We start from the raw sequence: 22,188 nt of genomic DNA, 5'->3' as shown, positions 1-22,188 counted from the left end.
TTTCTTGTAAATTTTACCAAAAAATAATAATAAAATGCATGGCCGAAATGTATCTTTTATTCTGTGTCAGAATCTTCTTTCTCAGACAAATCATATTCGCTTGCGTGAGATTCTTCTTCATCACTATCAGTTTCATAGTCACTTGCATCATCCAATTCTTTTAGTTCTTCTTCCTTCTCAATAATACTTTCATCCAAGCGTAGTCCTACAACATCATCCCTGTTTAAAACCTCACCGTCTTGGTTTACTAATGGTGCATCATCAGCCTCATTTAAAACAACTTCATCTTGGTTTACTAACGGTGTTTCCAGTTGTCCATGTGTATCACTCAACTCATTTAGTTGATATGCTTCCAAGTCATCGTCAACTTCAACATTTGGCAAGTCAAAGACATGTCTTGGCTTGACTTTAACAACCGTATACCAATTTTCCTTGTCACTGTATTTTACATAATAAACCAAACCAGCTTGAGAGGCCAAGATATATGGATCACTTTTGTAATATAACTTTGTCATATCTATACTAATAAATCCATATTCATCTCTCTTATATCCCATGCCCTGATTTCGACCTTCAGAAGGAGCCTCAAACCAATCACATTCAAATAGTATAGCAAAGTTGTTATCCAAATATCTTATTTCAGTGATCTTTCTAACCACACCATAAAAATCAACATATCCGCTTAACTCATCCCCTTTTACTATCACACCGCTGTTTTGGGTTTTTAGGTGTCTCTCGGCATCTTTTGTACGAGACTTGAAGCCATTTAGAATGTATCCTTTGTGGTTGAACACTCGAAAGTCCGGCCCTTTTGATAATATTTCTAGTTGTTTACTAATCCTCTCATCACCCAATTGTTGTAATCGCAAAACCTACATTTAAGTTTTGTTAAAACCATCATACCATATAAAACTAAATATAAATGATTATCACAGTATATAAAATTCTATCGACAACTTTAGGTATAAGTTAAACATCCATCTTATTACCTCATTTTCAAACCATTTGGGGAATTGCTCCTTGTGCCTCTTTTCTATGTTTCTATGACTTTCATTTTTTATCTTCGCCATGTGCTCTCTGAAAATTGTTATGAATATACAATAATTAGAAATTCATATATATTATAGTCACTACTAATAAGAATAAAAGTTAGACTGATGACACTTACTCAATCCAAGGTCTGACTTCTTCACAATTTTGTAATATGTAAAAATGAGCTTGTTGAAGTTCAGAAGAGTTTATACATTCCCACGAACCTCCTCCAATAGATCGACCATTGTTTTTGAACACTGACAAACCAACAGATTCATTACTTGCATAGTCCATATATCTATTTGGCCGATTTAATCTAGAATTCATGTCGGTCAAATATCGAGCACAAAATGTCATACACTCTTCAGACACATAGCCTTCTGCTATGGAACCTTCTGGTCGTGCTTTGTTGCGCACATAACTCTTTAGAACGCGCAAAAATCTAACCATAAACAAAAAAAATTACATATAAAAATTTGAGAATTAAAATATTTGGATTTATATATCAAAAATATTTAAACTAACCTTTCAATAGGATACATCCATCTATATTGAACAGGACCTCCAGTTTTTGCTTCATTTGCCAAGTGAATTGATAGATGAACCATAACATCAAAAAATGACGGTGGGAAGATGCGCTCCAGCTTACAAAGTGTCACTGCAATTTGATTCTGTAAACAATCCAGCTCATTTAATTCTAACTCTTTAGAGCATAAATCACCAAAGAATAAAGACAACTCAATCAAAGGATCACAAGCATCCTTGGGAAGCAATCCTCTTATGGCAAGGGGAAGAAGTCTCTCAAGTATAACATGATAATCATGACTTTTAAGTCCTGAAATCTTGAGTTCATTTATATTTACGCAACGACCTATATTTGAGGCATATGCATCAAGAAACCTCACATCCTTCAAGATACGACAAAAATTAATCTTTTCTTCCTTTGACATCGTGTAACGTGCTGGTGGAATCATATATTTATCCCCAACCTTTATAGGATGAAGCTGCTTCTTGAGTCTCATACGTTGCAAATCTAATCTAGACTTTATTGTATCTTTTGTTTTGCCTTCTAGATCCAACAACGTCCCAATAACACTTTCACAAATATTTTTCTCCACGTGCATCACATCTATGTTATGCCTCAATCAATTTGTTCTCCAATAAGGTAATTCAAAAAAGATACTTTTCTTCTTCCAATTATGATTTACGTTTGCAGTTCTTTTTCTTTTTCTTGTAGCTTTTCCAAATGGCAGCAGCTCAAGACTCTCCAGTTGTGCAATCACTTGATCTCCAGTTAATGGTTCAGGTGCAATCCTTAACTCTCGTGTGTTATCAAAAGGGCTCTTTTTCATACGCCAAGGGTGTTGAGTAGGTAAGAATCTATGATGGCCCATGTAGCATTGCTTGTGACCATATTTCAAACGACAAGAGCTGGTTCCTGAATGACAACAAGGGCAAGCTAGTTTTCCTTTAGTACTCCATCCAGATAGCATGGCATAAGCCGGAAAGTCATTGATTGTCCACAATAAGGCTGCATGCAATTGAAAATTTTGTCTCGATGATGCATCATAAGTTTCAATACCTTCATCCCACAAATCTTTTAAGTCATCAATTAGCGGCTGAAGATAAACATCAATATCTATCCCAGGACCTTTTGGGCCAGGAATAAGCAAAGTTAAAATAAAATTTGGCTGTTTCATGCACAACCAAGGAGGCAAGTTATAAGGAATTAAAACAACTGGCCACACACTATAGTTGGTGCTCATAATACCAAACGGGTTGAAACCATCAGATGCTAAGCCAAGTCTTACATTACGAGGATCTGAAGCAAAAAGTTCATGGTTATCATCAAAACGTTTCCATGCTAATGAGTCAGCCGGGTGCCTCATAACTCCATCATCAACTCTTTTATTCTTATGCCATTTCATATCATCTGCAATTTGTTTTGACATAAATAATCTTTGTAGTCTTGGTTTTATAGGGAAGTATCGAACTACCTTATTGGGGACAACATTCTTCTTCTTCTTTTCTTGCCACCTACTTTCCCCACATTTTGGACATTTATCCAGATTTTCATATTCTTCTCCTCTAAACAGAATGCAATCATTGACACAAGCATCTATCTTGACATAATCAAGTTCAAGATCTCTAATAGTCTTATGGATCTCATACATAGAGTTGGGAAGAACATTTCCTTCAGGTAAAGCTTCAACGAGTAGTTTTATTAGTGAATCAAATGAATTATTGCTCCATCCATAAACACACTTCATTTGAAAAAGGCGCATAATAAAAGATAATTTGGAGAATTTTTGACAACCAGGATAAAGTTTTTGCTCAGCATCTTTCAACAATCCATAAAACCTTTTAGCATCCTTATTAGGCTCCTCATTCATACTACTAGGCCCAGGATTATCAAACACATTACCTCTATCCATGTTAAGTGATTGATGCATGTCATGAAGCATGGAGTAAGTTTGAGCATTATCACTTGTTTCAAGATCAACATCGCAATCGTTGCCAACGTCATTATCAGATGATGCATCACTTAAACTTTCGCCATGATACTCCCAACGCTCATAACTTGGTTCAAATCCCCATTTTAGTAAATCATGCATCACATCATCTCTTGATTTATAATTAAAATTATTGCATTTAGAGCATGGGCACCTGATGAACCTTTTCGGTTTCGATCCAAAGAAAGCAAAATTTAAAAAATCATCAATTCCTTTCAAGTACTCTGGCAAAGTTCTGTCCTTAAGTTTTATCCATCCCCTATTTTGCTTATCCATGATCCCAGTATCTACAAATATAAAAGAAAATATGTGTTGTATTGGTTAATAAAATGGATTAGACATATTATAAAGAAAATTATAACAAATGAATTTTTTTGTTACAGTGAGAAATTAGGGTTTCGTATATGAACTTAACTTCAAAATAATATGTTAATATGTTATTATAAGGAGTATGCAATTCTTTTTGTGTTTTTTTATTTCTTAAATGTTTTATTATTTTTTTAAGAAGAAATATATATATATATATATATATATATATATATATATTGATACAAATACTCTTGGGAACACACTCTCACAAGTAAGATCAAAATAAACAATAAAAAATAACTAAAAGAGATAGAGTTAAGAGTAACAGAATAAAAAATAGACACAAGTAAAACTAAAATTATACTATAATATAGGATTACCAATACCAAATAAAGGGACAAAGATAAAGACTAGCAAACGTGGTCTATGATTTTTTTAGTATTATTTTTAGTGCTATTTTTTATAAAAAAAAATAGTGTTTGTTATATCTTAAAATTATCCTATCTTATAATATAAATGCTTATCTAAAATCCAAAATAAAATCTAAAGGCTTTTCTTATTTTCTAATGTTGTACCAAAAAAAAACCTTATTTTCTAATGAAGTCTCACGTGACTTTTTCTTTTTAAAATAAGTTTATACTTCTTTTTCAAAATTTATACTTATCTTATATTTTTTAAAGGCTTATCTAAAAAAATAGTGTTTATTTATCTTTGTTATTTTTTAGTATTATTTTTAGCACTATTTTTTAAAAAAAAATAGTGTTTGTTATATCTTAAAGTTAGCCTATCTTATTAATCCAAAGGCTTATCTAAAATTCAAAATAAAATCTAAAGGCCTATCTTATTTTCTAATGTTGTACCAAAAAAAAAACCTTATTTTCTAGTGAAGTCTCACGTGACTTTTTCTTCTTAAAATAAACTTATACTTCTTTTTTCTAAATTTATACTTATTTATATTTTTTAAAGGCTTATCTAAAAAAATAGTGTTTGTTTCTCTTTGTTTTCTGGTTTGTATTCTCCTCTGCCCCCTCCCCCCCCCCTTTTAAAGGACCCACAAAATTAGTAATTTACCTTTTATTTTACTTTTAATTTACCCTTATTTTATTTTTTAATCAAATAACCTAATTAATGCCTAACTTAAAACAACAAATAAATAGGAGATAATTTAAATATATTAATCTAGTTTAAATTTATACTGCATTAAATTTGCATTAAATTTGGAAGGCATACAAATCAATTTAAAATTATAATGATAATGGCACGAAATCATATGCATTTATAATTTATGACATCAATTCACAGCACAAAACAAAAATAAAGAGAGCATGCGTGCTTACTTGATTGAAACACAACAAACAATCTTCTTTGAAGCTTCTGAATAGCGGATAACTTCGGTAGCTATTTCTCACTGTCTTACCCTCAGTTGCTCTCACACTCTATTGAATTGAGGTAAAGATGGAACCCCAACTCTCATAAGTGATGATCAATTTGCTCTTCCACTTTCCACTGAATGTGTCTTTTCACTATCAATGCTCATTTATTTATAATCATTCTCCTAGGTTTGGTTGTTCCCTAATATGATAAGATTTTAATTTATTTTCAAATTTTCAGATAAAATTTGATTTATTTTTAAATTTTTGGTGAAACACGATCACATTTATCTAGATATATCAAGATTCAGTTAATTATCAAATTTTAATCCGATTATTATTTTTTAGAATCTTTTATTATCTTCTAGTAATTTTTTTTGTTACATCGGAAAGATAAACTGCGCCTGCCAGGATTTGATCCCGAGATCTCCCCCTACCCAACTCATATGTCCTCCAACTCCTACCACTTGAGCTATCATACAAGCACAATAATTATTATTTTTAATCATATTTTTAGCTTTCTGATTTTTAAATTATTTCATAATTTAACATTTTTTTTACATTTTCTATTTTATTATTTTCGAATTTTGATTTTTTGAGTTTTTAGAATTAATATATTAACAATAAAATAAAAGAAAAAGGTAAGGTAATATAAGATGTTCACACCAAATAAATTATGATATTCATATTTTGAATTCAAATTTGATATTAAATAGAATTTTTTAATGCAAATAAATAACAAAACTCAACATTTCAAGTTGTTGTGATATTCATATCCTTTCGCAGCGACAACAGTTATCGTTGGGAAAAACATATTTTCCCAGCAATTAACAAATTTGTTGGCATATATGTCCACCTTTTCGCAGCGACAATAATAGTTGTTGTGAAAAAGTCGCTGTGAATAATATATTATTTCCCAACGACAACTAAAGTTGTTGGGACAAGTGCATTTTTCGTAACGACATTAGTATTGTCGGGGAAACATTACTTTTGCCAACAAAATGAAAATATTGCTGCCATATGCCTACTTTTAGTAACAACTAAATGTTGTTGTGAAAAAGTCGTTGCGAATAATATGTTATTTCCCAACGACAACTAAAGTTGCTGGGACAAGTGCATTTTTCGCAACGACTTTAGTTTTGTCGGGAGAAAAATTACTTTTGCCAACAAAATGAAAATATTGCTGCCATATGCCTACTTTTAGTAACAACTAAATGTTGTTGCGAAAAAGTCGTTGCGAATAATATGTTATTTCCCAACGACAACTAAAGTTGCTGGGATAAGTGCATTTTTCGCAACGACTTTAGTGTCGTCGGGAAAAAAATTACTTTTGCCAACAAAATGAAAATGTTGTTGTCATATACCTACTTTTAGTAACAATTAAAATGTTGTTGCGAAAAAGTCGCTGCGAATTAACTCATCTCTTGTAGTATAATTATTCGACGACAGCTTGAAGGTGAAAAACAATGCTTCAGTGAACACTAATTCAGAAGTAAGAACGTAGATGCAAAGAATTTAAAGGAAATGTTAAGTGCAGTTGATATCAACATCTCGAATTTAAAAATGATCGTAGAAAATTCTTTTACTTAACACTCTTGGTAGCCATTGTCGTAATACTCCCTCCGTCCCTGATTATAAGCTAAAGTTGAGACTTATGTTTTGTCACTAAATATAAGCTAAAGTTGTAAAAGCTAATATTTCTTTCCATATTTACCCTTGCATTTATTGGTAGTGAAGCACTATTCATAGTATAATAAATAAAAAGTTATATCTTAAATAGGGGTAAACATGAGAAGTTGTACATTTTTTTCAAAAACCAATGCACCAATTAAACCTTTATTAATAAGCGTGATTTTTACAACTTTAGCTTATAATTAGGGACGGAATGGGTAATAGACTTCAGACATTTTCATAGTTGTTAGTAGTAAGGAAATCAAACTTTTATTTTGAATTACTTCCTCCGTTCTTAAATAACTGACACTAATTTTGGCTGAATTTTGTTCCTAATTAGTATCTACCACTTTACAGAGTTCAAGAGAGTATTAATTATACTTTACCAATGGTACCCTTCATTTATTGTGGTGGGAAAATTGAAAAGTTAGAAATAATAAGAGAGATAAAGGGTATAATAGGAAGTTAGATATTAATTTTAATAAAACAATAACATTAATTATTATTTCGTAATACTTGTACAACAACCTTAAAGTGTCAGTTATATAGGAACAGAGAGAGTATAAACTAATATTTATATAACTAAGAGTTGTAACTAGTACTAGATCATACTCACAATGTTTTTTTTTATTGGCAAATGTTAGTGATTAGTTGTTACTCCCTCCGTTCCTAATTATAATTCCTAGTTTTAAAATTTTCATGTTCCTAAATATAAGACCTTTAACAATATTCTAGCAAAAAGTATTCTACTTTTCCATATATACCCTCACATTAATTGTGTGTTTTCAATTCCAAAGTTTTAATTACCACCTACCATTAATTAGTGAGAGAAAATGACAAAGGGTAAATATGGAGGAATGTATGCATTTTTAAAAAACAAATACACTAATTAGACACATTTAATGTTTTCTTAATAGGCGTAATTTTTTGTATTAGGTCTTATAATTAGGAACAGAGGGAGTAGTAAGTTAGATACTCACAATGTAAATGTCGTCGTATCATTTTCCTTTCATAAATAAGCAGTTGGCCGTGGACCCGTTAAAACAATCAGCTGAACCTGGTTTATTGGCCATTTCCCTAGAGTCTGTGAGTTTGAGGCGCATAAATACAATGTTGATTGCAATGTGCAACGATAACGCCAAATTTACCATAAATAGAAGCTGTCGGTACGTTAACCATTAGTTTTCAACTTTCTGAGTCATTATAATCTGCGACCTATCCAACGAAAATTAGAGAATCCTCTTTTTGTTAACCAATGAAAATTGCACCATTTCTTGGTTAGGCTTTTGTACTAGATAGCTAGCTAGATACTCATATCCCAATGTGTGGTGCTAGTTCTTCCCCGTGGCCTTACAATTCCAAATATAACAACAACTTGCCCTGAATCTTGAATCTCAAAGTCAAGCTTTCACACACCACACCCTGTGATTGATTAACCAAAAACACAAGAGAGACATCAACATTCACACACACACAGTGAAGAATGGGGATAGTGGAGGAAGCTCACAACGTGAAAGTTCTAGGATCAGGTACTAGGGCTATCGTTCTTGCTCATGGATTCGGCACGGACCAGTCCCTATGGAAACACTTCGTACCTTACCTCACCAACGATTTTCGTGTCATCCTCTACGACAACATGGGTGCTGGAACAACCAACCCTGAGTACTTCGATTTCGAGCGTCACTCAAGCTTAGAAGGCTATGCCTACGATTTGCTTTCGATTTTGGAAGAGCTTCGTGTCGATTCGTGCATCTTCGTCGGCCACTCTGTTTCCGCCATGATCGGCGCTGTTGCTTCCATTTCACGCCCTGATCTCTTCTCCAAAATCATCATGGTTGGAGCTTCCCCCAGGTAATTCAATTCAACCAATTGAAAACTGAAATTGAAATCGTTGATTGTGAAATTAAAGCTTAAATAAACTTCTCAACAACAAGAAATCTTTGTTTATTGTCAAAAGAATAAACAAACAATTATCTATGACTTTGGCATTTAAACAAACACTTGACCTGCATCGTTTCATGGCGTGATGATTTTCTTCCGCAAGGTATTTGAACGACGTGAATTACTATGGAGGATTTGAGCAGGAAGATTTGAACCAATTGTTCGATGCGATGGCGGCGAATTACAAAGCGTGGTGTTTAGGGTTTGCTCCGCTGGCGGTGGGTGGAGACATGGAGTCGGTGGCGGTGCAGGAGTTTAGCAGAACCTTGTTCAACATGAGGCCGGATATTGCTCTAACCGTTTCGCGGACCATTTTTCAGAGCGACATGAGGGGGATTTTGAGCCTTGTCACTGTGCCGTGCCATATCATACAAGCGCAGAAGGACATGGCGGTTCCGGTGGTGGTTTCTGAGTTTCTCCACCAGCATCTTGGTGGCGTGTCTATTGTGGAGGTTATGGCAACTGATGGTCATTTGCCGCAGTTGAGCTCGCCGGATATTGTTATTCCGGTTCTGCTCAAGCACATTCATCTTGATATTGAGCCCAGATTGCAAGATGTAAGTAGTGGTGTGTGTTGTGATGTAAAATTTAGTGGGGTGTAATGGGTTACCATCAACTGGTTATTTATGTTTGCTTTGTGTCGTTTAATTGTAGTAAAGGTAGGGTTCGATTCAAGCTGAAGAGCTAGAATCTATATCCAACTTTAGTCATTATTCAGATTTATGTGTATGGAAAAACTGTATTAAGGTGAGTCAATGATTTGACATATCACTATACTGGTAAGTGTTTTGTCCATGAGATGAGAGACATAACAGATCATATCAAAACCTTATTATATTATCTTTAATAAAATTTCATTATCACTATAAATCTACTCGCATCTAAATAGAGAAATAAAGATAAATAATATAAATGAGAGATATGATAGATGGTGTGAGGAAATAAGAAGAAAAAGATAAAATCATGAGGTAGATGGTGTGGTTTAAGAAAGTGTGGAGTGCGTGGGTCAAAATCTCGTTATCTCCCACTTTTTACATTACAATCTCGATATATTTACAAACAATTTTCTCTCCCGGTTATAGACAAAGTTATTTTGACAATTGGTTGACATGATTGTAGTAATAAGAGTAATGTGCAATACATTTGTTAATTGCAAATAGAAAAAAGTTGAGTTTTCACATTAAGTAACTATCATTAAATACTAAATAGATAGTTGTTAACTTTATTTCTGAAGTGTGTGACATATTTAATTTTATTCTCACCATAGGTGTTTAGGTTAACTTTTGCGTACCTCCACTAATTATACTGATTGATGTGTGGGATGTTGTTGGCCAAACATTATTTTGATAACGTCTGGAATTGATCTTGAGAGCACTAGTTCGACCCCTAGTTGTCCTAATGACACTTTTACACCGTTAGGCCAAGAGGCTTGGTTAAACTTAATTGAATATTTCTTATAGATTCTTTGCTCCCCGAATAGTTTATTCCTTTCTTATGAGCTTCTAACACTAACCTAATTCTCTACTAAACCCTACTTAATTCTCTAAGAGGCGGAGATATAATCAAACTGGCACCAATCACCTGAAATTAAGAGGCTAAAAATATTACAAGTATTGATATTCTCATGAAAAAAATACTTATTTTTTGAAGTAAATGGTTAACCCTTAAACTATACTTATTCATGTTGAAATACCTATAAAAACGGTTCATGTTAGCATTCACCTTTCTTGAAGTAAGTGTGAATTAAGGGGAGAAAACAGCATAAAACTATTTTGATAATATTTTTTTGCACATTTTTTAATAATTTAATTTGACATCTTAATCTATGAAGGGAAAAAGAAACCCATCAATGAACTCCAAAGTATCATTTGTGACATACTTACACCCTTGTTGACTTGTTGTTATTAAAAACCCAAACCCAAACCCAAACCCAACTAAAGGCAAACAAGCCTGTACTCACTGGTCTGATACTTTGGGCCGAGACTCCACCTATCGACGTGTGTGCACATCACGCGTGGCTACACGCGCGTAATCAGTCATCTCAATTCACCGTTGTTCCCTTCCCTTCTCCTTCTTCCCAATTTCCAAACCTTCGATTCAAGCTCTGAACCAGTTAACCCTCAATTTCCCAATTTACCCTTCCACCACCGTATCGGAACCCGCTTGAAACTCTGAAGCAACCCAACGAGAAACCACAACCACATCCTCTCTGATCTGAGCACCTCACCTCTTCAATCTTCATCCATGGCTCCTGCTACCTCCCAGCGAGCTGAGCTGGCCAGGCTCTGCAGCTCCAAGGACTGGTCCAAAGCCATTCGCATCCTCGATTCGCTCGTTTCTCAGTCTGGTGCAATTCAAGACATCTGGTTTGCACATAAACTTCTTTATCACCTCCAATTCTTGCTGATTCCTTTCCTTAATCTTGATTAATTCTCTCTTGTGAATGCTAATTTGATGTTCAATCTTTATTCTGATGCTTGGTTTCAGCAACAGAGCCTTCTGTTACAGCCAATTGGAGCTTCACAAGCACGTAATCAAGGATTGCGATAGAGCTCTTCAGCTTGACCCTGTGCTTCTTCATGCTTACATTCTGAAAGGTCTCTTTCCTAATCAAATGCATTCCAGAGCTTTTAATTCTTCTTAATTGCTTGTTTGTATTATAATCAATGCAATAACACGGGAAATCGTGGCTTAAACTCTCTCATAAGGACAATTAATATTGTTGATTATAATAACTGTGTTGGAATTTGAAGTTTTATTTCAATGGATTTGTTCGTGCTGTTTAATCGATATCATTGTATGATTTTTTTGTTTTAATTTGACAGTAGGATAGACAAAGGCCTTATCTTTTGTACTGGATACTGGTTTATTCTGTCATCTAGGTCATGCGCTTTCTGCGTTGGGAAGGAAATCTGATGCTGTACTAGTATGGGAGCAAGGTTATGAACACGCTCAGCATCAGTGTGCAGATTTGAAGCAGTTGCTAGAACTTGAAGAGCTTTTGGTGAAAGCAAAACAAGGCAACGATAATGGATTGTCCATGCTACAAGCCGAATCAGATTCTCAGAGGAATGGGAACGTGTCTGAAACTTGTGAGAATCAAGATAGGTTGAGTGACCAAGCTGAGTCATGTGGCAACACAAGTGATAAATCTGATATCTTGCTGAAGTCTGCTGATAAATTTGACTCGAACAATGAATTAAATAATGAAGATAGAGAGTCTAGTAAATGCGATGGCCAATTGAATGGAACCCCTGATGTTATTGATAAATTGAGCTATAATTCTGAATCATGCAATGACTCAAGTGACGCCTCTGAATCATGTGATAAAGTATTTACCACTGGTGAATCTAGTGACTCGACTGATGTCACTGAAATTATTAGAAAGCCAAGTAGTAAGTTTGTTTTTCCCCATGAAAAAAACAACGAAGCAAGGAAAAATAAGAAGTTCTGCGTTTCTCGGATTTCAAAGGCAAAGTCTATAAGTGTAGATTTCCGGCTTTCACGGGGAATAGCAGAGGTTTGTTTACACAACTGTTCTCTTGCTGTATTTATGTGTTTAATAGCATATTTGATGCCTTGATTGTTCTGTAGGTTAATGATGGAAGATATGCTCATGCCATATCCATTTTTGACCAGGTACAATGTTTTCCTTCTTGGTGATACTTTTATTGTTTTCCTTTTATGTACTTGTTATCTTATCCTCGTTTTCTCTGTTGTCAAATGAGTTACTGTGGCTTTGTCTCCATTACATGCTCAGATACTTAAAGAGGACCCTGCATATCCTGAGGCTCTGATAGGAAGAGGAACAGCATATGCATTCAAAAGAGAACTCCATGCTGCTATAGCTGATTTTACAAAGGTATTTGTAAACAAACACTGTCTAAAAGTTGCTTTAGAATCTTGTGTTTCCTTTATTTCGAAGTAATTTACATGTATGCCTTAGGCAATACAATTTAATCCATCAGCTGGTGAGGCATGGAAGAGGAGAGGTCAGGCCCGGGCAGCCTTGGGGGAGTTTGTTGAGGTGAGGGTGGTTACTTTCTTGGTATCTGTCTAACACTTTGAAGTTTTACTACCTAAATGTCATTTCTGATTGTAACCTTAACTTTGTTGTTTGAATAATTAGCTATTGTAGTTAAACATAGCTTCATCTTAATTATTACGTCTGGTCCATTGACACACACATACATAAGTGGCCCAGTTCTATTGTAGAAAATAAAAATAGCAAGGAAATTCAGTTTTTATTTATTTGTGATTTTGCTTCTTTTAACTAAGGTGTGAAGTTTAATATAGGTTAGGCATTACTACTTGCCAGTTTCCAGTTAAAGCTTTTAATTATATGGTTACACAATACACAATTAATTATTTTGGTAGGACTCATTTGGCATTTACTGTGATAGATTAATGTTAATGTTATCACGTGTTTAATTGTAAAGACTAAAGAGGAAGTTTGAAATATGAAAACATAGAAATTTTTCGTGCTCTTGTGATTCTTCACGTGAGTCAATACGATTGTATATTATTTTCTTTCACAAATGACAATCCATCCATAAATGTGACACTCTAAACTGCTTCCTATATCAGGCTATTGAAGACTTGACTAAGGCATTAGAGTATGAATCCAACTCAGAAGATATTTTACATGAGAGAGGTATCTTGTCTGACAGTCTTTTCATTTTGCTATTTGGATAGCTAATTGATGCTGGCATAAGCAATTACCTCATTTCTCTTTATCTCTTTGCTATGATGGGCTGATGCATGGATCTTGTGGTAACTGCTAGATGTCTAGGCAGAGAAACTTAATTAGTTTATAATGATTTTGTTGTAGAGAGTGCTACATATATATGTTTGATCTATGATTTTTATTAAATTCAATACAGGAATTGTCAATTTCAAGTTTAAAGAGTTTAATGCTGCAGTTGAAGATCTTTCAGCTTGTGTGCAGATAGACACGGATAATAAGTCTGCCTTCACATATTTGGTGGGTCTTCACATTTTAATTCATGTTGAGCATGAACCCTTGATGTTGGTTTTCTTCTCTTTACATGAAAATGTGCCTTAAATGTTTTCCTGAGTAAGCATTATCTCATGCAGGGTTTAGCATTATCTTCAATTGGTGAATTTAAAAAAGCTGAGGAAGCACATCTAAAATCAATTCAACTTGATAGAAATTTCCTTGAAGCATGGGCACACCTGACTCAGGTATCTATGAACATTGTTGTACTAAAAGTCTAAAAGATCATTGGCACATTTCAGAAATAAATGCAACATTTGGAAGTTGTTAACTTAGCTTTAATTTCGATGCTGAGAATCCTGAATCATCTGTGTGAATATTATTTTCAGATTTGTAATGTGATAACTTGCTTATTTGTATGATCTCTGGTTTCTAGTCACATCTACACTTTTATCTGTGTCATGTCTCTCTACTTGTATTCTAATCCACTCATTCAATTGAGTTGAAGTTTCCATTTCATGACAGCTTGATAGCTTAATTCACATATTGTTTTAGTTATTTATAGGCTTCACTATATTTATAAGTTAAATCTTTCATGGCTATTTATGACCAGCAAAAAGCTTTAAAATGTTATTTTAGCTGATTTTGGGTTGCTAGCCTGTTTCTCCATGTCGGCAGTTTATCAAAGATCTATCTTATAGTAGATATGGGACATCTTTTTTTTAGATTTTTGTTTATAGTTATATGCTTAAAGCTACTCCCTCCGTTCCAAAACTATTGTAGTTTAAGGGTTATGCACAAAGTTTAAGAGTTCATTAATTGATGTTATAATTTGACTGAAACACCCTTATTTAATATGAGTTATATGAAAGAGAGAGAGAATGAAAATCATTGGTCAACTAATTGGTGAGAATTGTAATTGGTGGAAGTAAGAGGTGATACTTGGGAGATATAATATTAAATGAGGGCATGAATGGAAGAGAATGAGATAAAGTGCTTTGGATATGTAAAACAACAATGGTTTTGGAACAAAATAAAAAAGTTAAAACTACAATAGTTTTGGAACGGAGGGAGTAGTAAATTAGATGATTTTGGTTGCTAGTTTTGTTCTGAAAGTGGGTTTTTGGCAGTTCTATCAAGATTTATCGAAGCCAACAAAAGCTCATGAATGTCTAAATAAGATGCTACAAATTGATGGGAGGTAATTATTGTGAATATAACAGTATTACTCACATTATCATTCTTTTCTTTGGTTTGTCACAGTTGATGTACTTAGTTCCTGTTAGCTCTGTATCTGAGACTGATTGCTTGAGTTTTGATGATAGGTTTGCAAGAGCTTATCATTTGCGTGGCCTTTTATTTCATGCAACGGGCGAGCATAGGTACTTATACAACCATAATTGCTGATTACCAGGAGATTAAATATTTGTTTGGCATGACTGCTTCTTGCTGTGAACTTTCAATAGCCTTGATGGTTGGGTACTTGGGTCCACAATTACAAGTAACAAGTTTGAGATATACTGACAGACATACTAACATTATAGGAGAAAATTTGGTGTTAGAGCATGGAAACTCAAATATGCTGAAAACATTCAGGGAATAAAAGAAATTGAAAATGCTTTTCGGAACTTATGAGTGATCATGGAGGGAAAACTTTGGATCTTTTTTTTTCATGAAAGTAAAATGGGATCTTATTCAGAGGATAGTTTTGTATTTCTGGTGGGTTATATAACATGCACTTCAATACTGCTTTTTGTTGTGTGTGCATGTAGTCAATGCAGCCAGTTGTTTGTAGCAATTGTTTTTTGGAATCCTAACTGAAGTGGTGCGTTCAGTGGTTAGTGAGTCACAGTTTTCTCTGCAATGTAAAGATTTTAGAGACAATATCAACCTCTAATATATAAGCCAGTCAGCGGGATATATTAATATTAACTTCTCTAAGAGAACAGTTCAACGGGTTTAATTGAATTCCGTTATCTGATCAGATTAGATATTATCTAAGACTGTATAAGAGAGACCTAACTAACTGGATTGCTAGCAGTAGCAGTGATCACATCTCATACAATTATTGAACAATGTGGATACTGGTGTAATATAATAATGGTTTGTTGATAGCTTTGAATCTATAGGGTTCATATCTAAATAAATTGCTTTCAAAGATTTCATGCCAAGGATCGAGTTGTGTGTTCTGCTTGATTTTGTTTCAGACTCAAATTGAGTTTAACTGTTACAGGAAGGCTATCAAAGATTTGACAATGGGGTTGAGCATTGATGGTGCCAACATTGAGTGTTTATATTTACGAGCTTCATGCTACCATGCTGTTGGACAATACAAAGAGGCGGTATGGTTTAGTTTTAGTTTTTGGGAGAATTGTGGGTTCACATTTTTTGGTCTAGAACTTTATTTAATGGTCACAGGTCAAGGATTACGATGCTGCACTGGATTTGGAATTGGACTCAATGGATAAGTTTGTTCTCCAGTGCCTTGCGTTTTATCAGGTTTTTTTTTTCTTTCTGGATCAGCGTTTTATCAGGTTTTTAATATTGTGAAATAGTATATTTTGCCAAATCTTTTTTAATTCCTTTATATTTATAAAATAGAACACAAGTATGTTTCCTTTACCATGAAAAATCTACGGATAAAGTTGGGTGCATGGAGTAGTAAATTTTCAAAGTCAGCATTATGTTGAAGTGAGAGATTGTAGACTTCCAATATACTACTAACTGAGAATTTTCTGGTGAACATGCAAAACTCCGTTAGCATTTTTCAATATGATGTTGTTCTCTTCTGCTTTAGTTCTTCATATTGCTTAGTCATCATTGTATGTCTTCATTGACTAATGGTATTGTATGTATTGGTGTGATAACAATCAATATCTTCCTTTTAAGTTCTACACCTTAGTATCTATTTAAATACGCTCAACGAATGACTCCTCCGCATAATGAGAATGTATATAAAAGCTTGGTTCAGTGATGTGATTCAAACTCTTTTCTTCTTTTGCAGAAAGAGATTGCTCTTTACACAGCCTCAAAGTTTAACAGTGAGTTTTGCTGGTTTGATATTGATGGAGATATTGATCCACTTTTTAAGGTAAAATTAATGAAAGTTATTCTTCATTTCTTTGATACTCTCAGCCCCTTAATTAGGCTGAGCTATATTTGCTATGGGATAGAATACTAACATGAACTAAACAATTTGAAATCATGGTGTGTTTGTGCTTCTGTCTGACTCTGAATATCAGAAATTCATAACTCTTGCTTGTCTATATTATAACTTAAGTTTCTTTCTGGGCTTCAGAAGCTTACAAACTTTTAATTTCAACCTTCTATGTTGGAGCTGTGTTTTGCAATGCCTGGATTCACAGTTCTATGGTATTTATTTGTCTTTTTATATATAGGAGTACTGGTGTAAGAGACTGCATCCAAAGAATGTATGTGAAAAGGTTTATAGGCAACCTCCTTTGCGGGAGTCTTTAAGAAAGGGGAAGCTTAGAAAGCAAGAATTAGCTCTTACAAAGCAGAAGGTTGCTCTTATACAGGCTGCAGACTCCATTGGCAAGAAAATCCAGTATGATTGTCCTGGTTTCCTACCTAATAGGCGTCAGGTAATGTTTTATATGTTATTGTCCCTATGTCTGCGGCTTATTAGTTTTGTTCATTTTATTTTCCTTCGCTTGTTGTGGAACCCTTTTTCCATGGTTTGTTATCTTTTCTTTGTCCTAATAGACTTAGGAAAGGCTTTGGTTTTTACTAGAAACCCTGTCCTTGATTTGATAGTTGCTACTGAATATTCCGTCTTAGAAATCCAACTACTCTTGGCTATTTTGTAATGTGAATTTTTTAGTTATTACAAATAATATCCTTATCTCCTATCCCTACAATTTAGAAGTGATCTTTTATTCGGATTCAGATTTTAATGAGATCTACATGTAAATCTTAGGGTCTGAGAGGAATTCTCTCTGGCAGTTTCAAGTATTCTAAAGTTCAAGTGAAATCAAATTACAGAAGAAAAATATAAAGAAAGTGCATTTTGTACTATTTTTCATTTTCTCCAAGTTTTTTTCCATTTACTCCAAGTTATTAATTTGTATAACTTCTTCTGACCAATTTTTCTGGTGTAGTTTTTCTTCATTGTTGTACTTGTACCCAAATAAAGACATGCTAAGGAAATTTAAGTTACTAAACAATAATAGTAATATATCATGATTGAGTAAAATTATGAAAATTAAGATGTCATAAAGTAAAATACATAGTCAATAAGTATAGCTATTGATGAAAATACAGAGTAAGGCAACTTGCATCTAACCAATTTTCATATTTATTCTCATATTTTTATTCACGTTTCTATCCTTTTTAATGTGTCTATATCTCTAATTCTTTATGTTAATATTTCCTTATTTATCAGCATCGTATGGCAGGATTTGCTGCTATTGAAATAGCGCAAAAGGTATCCAAGGCTTGGCGTACATTTCAATCAGAATGGAAAAATTCTAACAAAAGCAACTCAAACTCGAAGAGTGGCAAAAGGTCTAGGAGAAGGGATAGAATTAATATGCCCAGTCAGAATAGGGGAGGCGCAGGTTGTAGCACAAGTAATGCCATGGAAACATCTTCATATAGCATTGTAGATGATAGACCATCCAGCCGTTCCATGTCATGGAAAGATATTTACTCATTTGCTGTTAGATGGAGACAGATTTCTGAGCCATGTGATCCTGTTGTTTGGGTTAACAAGCTAAGGTATTATTTCAGACCTTATTATCTGTCTATATTTCCACGTTTTGTTGTTCAGGCATTTAATGATTTTACATGTTTTTCTTCATATTTGGAACGTCCATAGATTCTCAAATAGCATGCCTCTGATCTCTCTAATTAATAAGGTTTTAGCTTTTTTGGGTATAGAGAGAGGAAAGGGAGAGAATAGAATCTGAAGTTAACGTTTACTTTATATAAGATGGTGTTGAGAGCAAAAAAATTTAGGAAATCTGCTAAAATCTTTCGATTATTCGATTTACGATTAACACCCCTTCCTGGTGTTGACTACTATGCTTTGAAGTGTAATCAAATTCAGATCTTGCTTTGGATTTTGAATTAGCTCCTTTGCTTTGCAGTGAAGAGTTTAATGCTGGATTTGGTTCTCACACGCCGATGATTCTGGGACAAGCCAAAGTTGTTCGTTACTTTCCTAACTATGAAAGGTAAAGAGCCTGATTTAATTCTATATTTACTAACTGGCTTTGGAGTGCTCATTCTTTTTCAATACCACAGGACCTTAGATATTGCAAAGACTGTGATGAAAGAAAGGTCATATGTCTACAGCAAAACAGATCAGATCATTCATCTTTCCAAAGATGGGAAATTAGAAAAGGTGATTTGTGTATTGACAGATTTAGACTCTGTATTTCTGTTGCAGCAAGAGGCCTCTACCATGACCTGTAATCTGCAATTTTTAACTATTTTGTTTAATTTCATTAACTAATTGATATAGGACCTCACTTCTAAATATATTTGAAGCTTAAGAATATTTAGTAATTTATCAATTTTTTATGAATAAATTCTTCAATATTATCTTCTCTTGCTTGTGATTGTTACCGATTCTTAATGGCCTCTTGTAGATATTACAGGTTACTCGTTGAACATTGTTTGATTAATAATATTCTCTGTTCCATGCTTTTATGAAAATGAAACTTAATTTTTGGTGTGCAGATCATGCATGCAAAATCATGCTCTGAGCTTTATAATATTGTTGGTGAGGATTTCTGGTCGGCTACGTGGTGCAACAGTACTGCATTTGAAGGGTAAGTGTGCATAGTGCAAGTGATGCCTTGGGAACATCTAAAGTAATGTTTTCAAAATGCTTATATCTGGATGTTAATGATTCTTCAGGAAACAGCTTGAAGGGACAAGGATAACACTCGTTAAAATGTGAGCTAGCTAAAAATTTGAAGTTATTTTGTTCTCCAATTTCCTTGTTTTGATACTGAACTTTACCTTTCTTTCCTGTTTTATTGTGGGAATGGATGAATACTTTTTTAGGGGACAACATGGTTTTGACTTTGCAATTAGAACACCTTGTACACCTGCTAGATGGGAAGATTATGATGCAGAAATGGCAATGGCATGGGAAGTATGTTTTTCCAAACAACTTATATTTTTAGTTGGTAGATATGACCCTATATGTCCACTTTACGTGGTTGTTTCTGAAAAGAATGTTTCTTTTGATTTTTACCAACGATCCCATGCTGTCTATACTCTATATCATTAAACGATATTGATGCTTCTGTATATTGTCTAGAAATTTTCCTACATTGATTGTGATAGTTTACCTTGTTTCCATCTTGGGACTTCATCTGTTAGGCTCTCTGCAATGCTTACTGTGGTGAAAACTATGGATCTACTGATTTTGACATTCTTGAAAATGTGAGAGATGCAATTCTAAGGATGACATATTACTGGTACGACATTGTCAATGCATGTAGAACGCTTGTATCTCTTGGAGGATTTGCAATCAGTTCCGTAAATCTGTCTGCTCTGTTTTTCAGGTATAACTTCATGCCACTGTCAAGAGGAACTGCTGCAGTTGGATTTGTAGTCATGCTGGGTCTGTTGCTTGCTGCTAATATGGAGTTCACAGGAAGCATCCCACAGGGTTTCCAGGTTGATTGGGAAGCTATTCTGAACATGGATCTAAACTCCTTTATGAATTCCGTCAAAAGTTGGCTATACCCATCTCTGAAGGTGACAACCTCATGGAAAGACTATCCTGATATCGCATCAACTTTTACAACAACAGGATCGGTTATTGCTGCCTTGAGCTCTTCTGATGATGATTGAATTCGTTCAAACAATGGCCAGGTTTATCATCTATTTGGTTTGAGAAATTATTCTGTTTTTTATTTTGTTTTAATTAAGAATGACACAAGTGTTTCTTTGTTTTTATTTCATTTCACACTTTAAAGATTTGTAGAAGAAGCCATGAATACACCACACACACGAATATTTGAAAAACAATAAAACAAAGAATGTGACATTTTTGTAATTTTTGAAAAAAAAAAGTTTTCTTCATCTTTTTTTCTTTCTGTGGCCCATTTATGTTAATCCTGGTCTTGTACTGCAATTATGATGGTTTGTTTACACAACAAAATAGTTCAATTCAATAAATTGATCTGATTTTGTAGGTCTCTGCGGTTGCTTAATAATTATATTGCTGCTGGTCTTTCATAAACATGCTGGAAAAATGCAGCAGAATTGTTGGAAGCATTGACATTAACTTACCCATCTTCCTACTGAGGCTTGATCTGCACGCTTCATTTTTTAAAATTGTAATATTGTTGTTCGCATTGTACAGTAATGTAACTCCAGGCATTGGGTGATTAAATTACCGTTTATCTTCATTGTTCCAACAATCACTTCGTCCGTCTAACCCCAAAAATAAACATGAAAGAAAGGGGGGAGAGGGAGAGAGAGAGAAGCATCCCATTATTGCATTACCTCCTGGTTCGGTGGATTAGTCGTCGATTCAGATGTTGAGGTAAGATTCAGTGCAATAGTCCAACTTCAGTGCTGAAAGAGTAACGCCGTATCCTCATACTTCATCTTTATATAGGTCTTGCAATACTTTTTAGAAGTATTTGAGGGATTTGGATCCTCTGAAGTTTCCAAATGAACTGCAGGGTGTGCAGTTACCTATCTCACCATTGATTTTTTTTTCCCGGAAAATCACCATTGAAATTTTTAAAACATTATTTTCAAATATACAGGTTTGGCTTTGTAAAATGAATTAATGGATATCATTTTGTGCAGTTTGGAAGGAAACTGCAGAGGATCGAAATCTGTATTATAGAGAAGACTTGCAAAGTTGCACTACGATTTAGAGAACTGGGTACTGTTGCGAAATAGCATCACTCTGGTGTTTAAGAAACTTCCATACTCTGAAAGGTCCCAAATCTCTGTTTTCTAAACTTATATGGGATTTGAGCGAAATAAATGAAGTCGAATAGATGAAAATAAAGTAGTTATATATATTAAAGTTCTAAAATTGATTTTATTTGAAGTCTATATTTGAATCAATTTTTTTTTATAGTAAATTAGTTCCTTCATCAAGGTTTGAACTCCGACCCTTCAATACCCTTCATTCCTCTTAGCTCATCGAGTGAAAAAGTAATTTAGATAATGTTAATAAGAACCACTTTATTATCGGCTTGAAAGTTGAAAGTAAAATAGATCGGTGGAAAATGTGAATAAATTTTTCTAAATATTTTTTTGAACATTTTCTCTCGTCCTTTATTTGATTGGTCTATTTTTAATATAGTCAACACATTATCTCGCTTTTAAACAAATATGTTGATTATTTTAAAATAAATCAATCACATGACGGGTGTTAAGAGTGTGTTCT

General features: G+C 33.9%; 4 protein-coding genes across 4 annotated transcripts; 2 read left to right on the top strand and 2 right to left on the bottom strand.

The window, feature by feature from the left end:
* Positions 1-56: 56 nt before the first annotated feature.
* Positions 57-2,054, bottom strand: LOC130737258 (uncharacterized). The gene is made up of 4 exons (XM_057589011.1): positions 1,558-2,054; positions 1,169-1,474; positions 990-1,077; positions 57-872 (listed from the first exon to the last, which is right to left on the bottom strand). The coding sequence occupies exons 1-4, from the start codon at positions 2,052-2,054 to the stop codon at positions 57-59; spliced, it is 1,707 nt and encodes a 568-aa protein (XP_057444994.1).
* A 123-nt stretch (positions 2,055-2,177) lies between these two features.
* Positions 2,178-3,821, bottom strand: LOC130737257 (uncharacterized). Its single transcript, XM_057589010.1, has one exon. It carries the CDS (start codon positions 3,819-3,821, stop codon positions 2,178-2,180), a length of 1,644 nt encoding a protein of 547 aa, XP_057444993.1.
* Positions 3,822-8,109: 4,288 nt separating this feature from the next.
* LOC130740885 (probable esterase KAI2) lies at positions 8,110-9,607 on the top strand. The gene is made up of 2 exons (XM_057593601.1): positions 8,110-8,746; positions 8,940-9,607. Exons 1-2 carry the CDS (start codon positions 8,379-8,381, stop codon positions 9,436-9,438), a joined length of 867 nt encoding a protein of 288 aa, XP_057449584.1. The 5' UTR covers positions 8,110-8,378; the 3' UTR covers positions 9,439-9,607.
* A 1,197-nt stretch (positions 9,608-10,804) lies between these two features.
* On the top strand, positions 10,805-21,199 carry LOC130740884 (suppressor of RPS4-RLD 1). Its single transcript, XM_057593600.1, has 24 exons — positions 10,805-11,202; positions 11,324-11,433; positions 11,719-12,356; positions 12,431-12,475; positions 12,597-12,698; positions 12,783-12,863; positions 13,424-13,490; positions 13,720-13,820; positions 13,934-14,041; positions 14,924-14,994; positions 15,119-15,175; positions 16,027-16,135; positions 16,212-16,292; positions 16,798-16,884; positions 17,192-17,398; positions 18,199-18,533; positions 18,905-18,991; positions 19,062-19,161; positions 19,500-19,591; positions 19,680-19,718; positions 19,830-19,920; positions 20,151-20,248; positions 20,336-20,648; positions 20,972-21,199. Exons 1-23 carry the CDS (start codon positions 11,081-11,083, stop codon positions 20,625-20,627), a joined length of 3,120 nt encoding a protein of 1,039 aa, XP_057449583.1. The 5' UTR covers positions 10,805-11,080; the 3' UTR covers positions 20,628-20,648; positions 20,972-21,199.
* Positions 21,200-22,188: the final 989 nt, after the last annotated feature.

Source organism: Lotus japonicus, chromosome 2 (genome assembly GCF_012489685.1).
Source record: "Lotus japonicus ecotype B-129 chromosome 2, LjGifu_v1.2".
Classification (NCBI taxonomy): domain Eukaryota; kingdom Viridiplantae; phylum Streptophyta; class Magnoliopsida; order Fabales; family Fabaceae; genus Lotus; species Lotus japonicus.
The sequence above is the reverse complement of the archived record's forward strand: the minus strand, read 5'-3'. Positions and strand labels throughout refer to the sequence as shown.

What these genes read in the sequence shown, in the direction of transcription:
- LOC130740885 (XM_057593601.1), top strand. Translation starts at nt 8,379, where the DNA reads ATGGGGATAGTGGAGGAAGCTCACAACGTGAAAGTTCTAGGATCAGGT. An exon ending in ATGGTTGGAGCTTCCCCCAG is followed by an intron (nt 8,747 to 8,939) that starts GTAATTCAATTC and finishes TTCTTCCGCAAG; the next exon opens with GTATTTGAACGACGTGAATT.
- LOC130737258 (XM_057589011.1), bottom strand. Translation starts at nt 2,054, where the DNA reads ATGAGACTCAAGAAGCAGCTTCATCCTATAAAGGTTGGGGATAAATAT. An exon ending in TGGATGTATCCTATTGAAAG is followed by an intron (nt 1,475 to 1,557) that starts GTTAGTTTAAAT and finishes GTTTATGGTTAG; the next exon opens with ATTTTTGCGCGTTCTAAAGA. An exon ending in GAAGTCAGACCTTGGATTGA is followed by an intron (nt 1,078 to 1,168) that starts GTAAGTGTCATC and finishes AACAATTTTCAG; the next exon opens with AGAGCACATGGCGAAGATAA.
- LOC130740884 (XM_057593600.1), top strand. Translation starts at nt 11,081, where the DNA reads ATGGCTCCTGCTACCTCCCAGCGAGCTGAGCTGGCCAGGCTCTGCAGC. An exon ending in AGTCTGCCTTCACATATTTG is followed by an intron (nt 13,821 to 13,933) that starts GTGGGTCTTCAC and finishes TATCTCATGCAG; the next exon opens with GGTTTAGCATTATCTTCAAT. An exon ending in AAATGGCAATGGCATGGGAA is followed by an intron (nt 19,921 to 20,150) that starts GTATGTTTTTCC and finishes TTCATCTGTTAG; the next exon opens with GCTCTCTGCAATGCTTACTG.
- LOC130737257 (XM_057589010.1), bottom strand. Translation starts at nt 3,821, where the DNA reads ATGGATAAGCAAAATAGGGGATGGATAAAACTTAAGGACAGAACTTTG.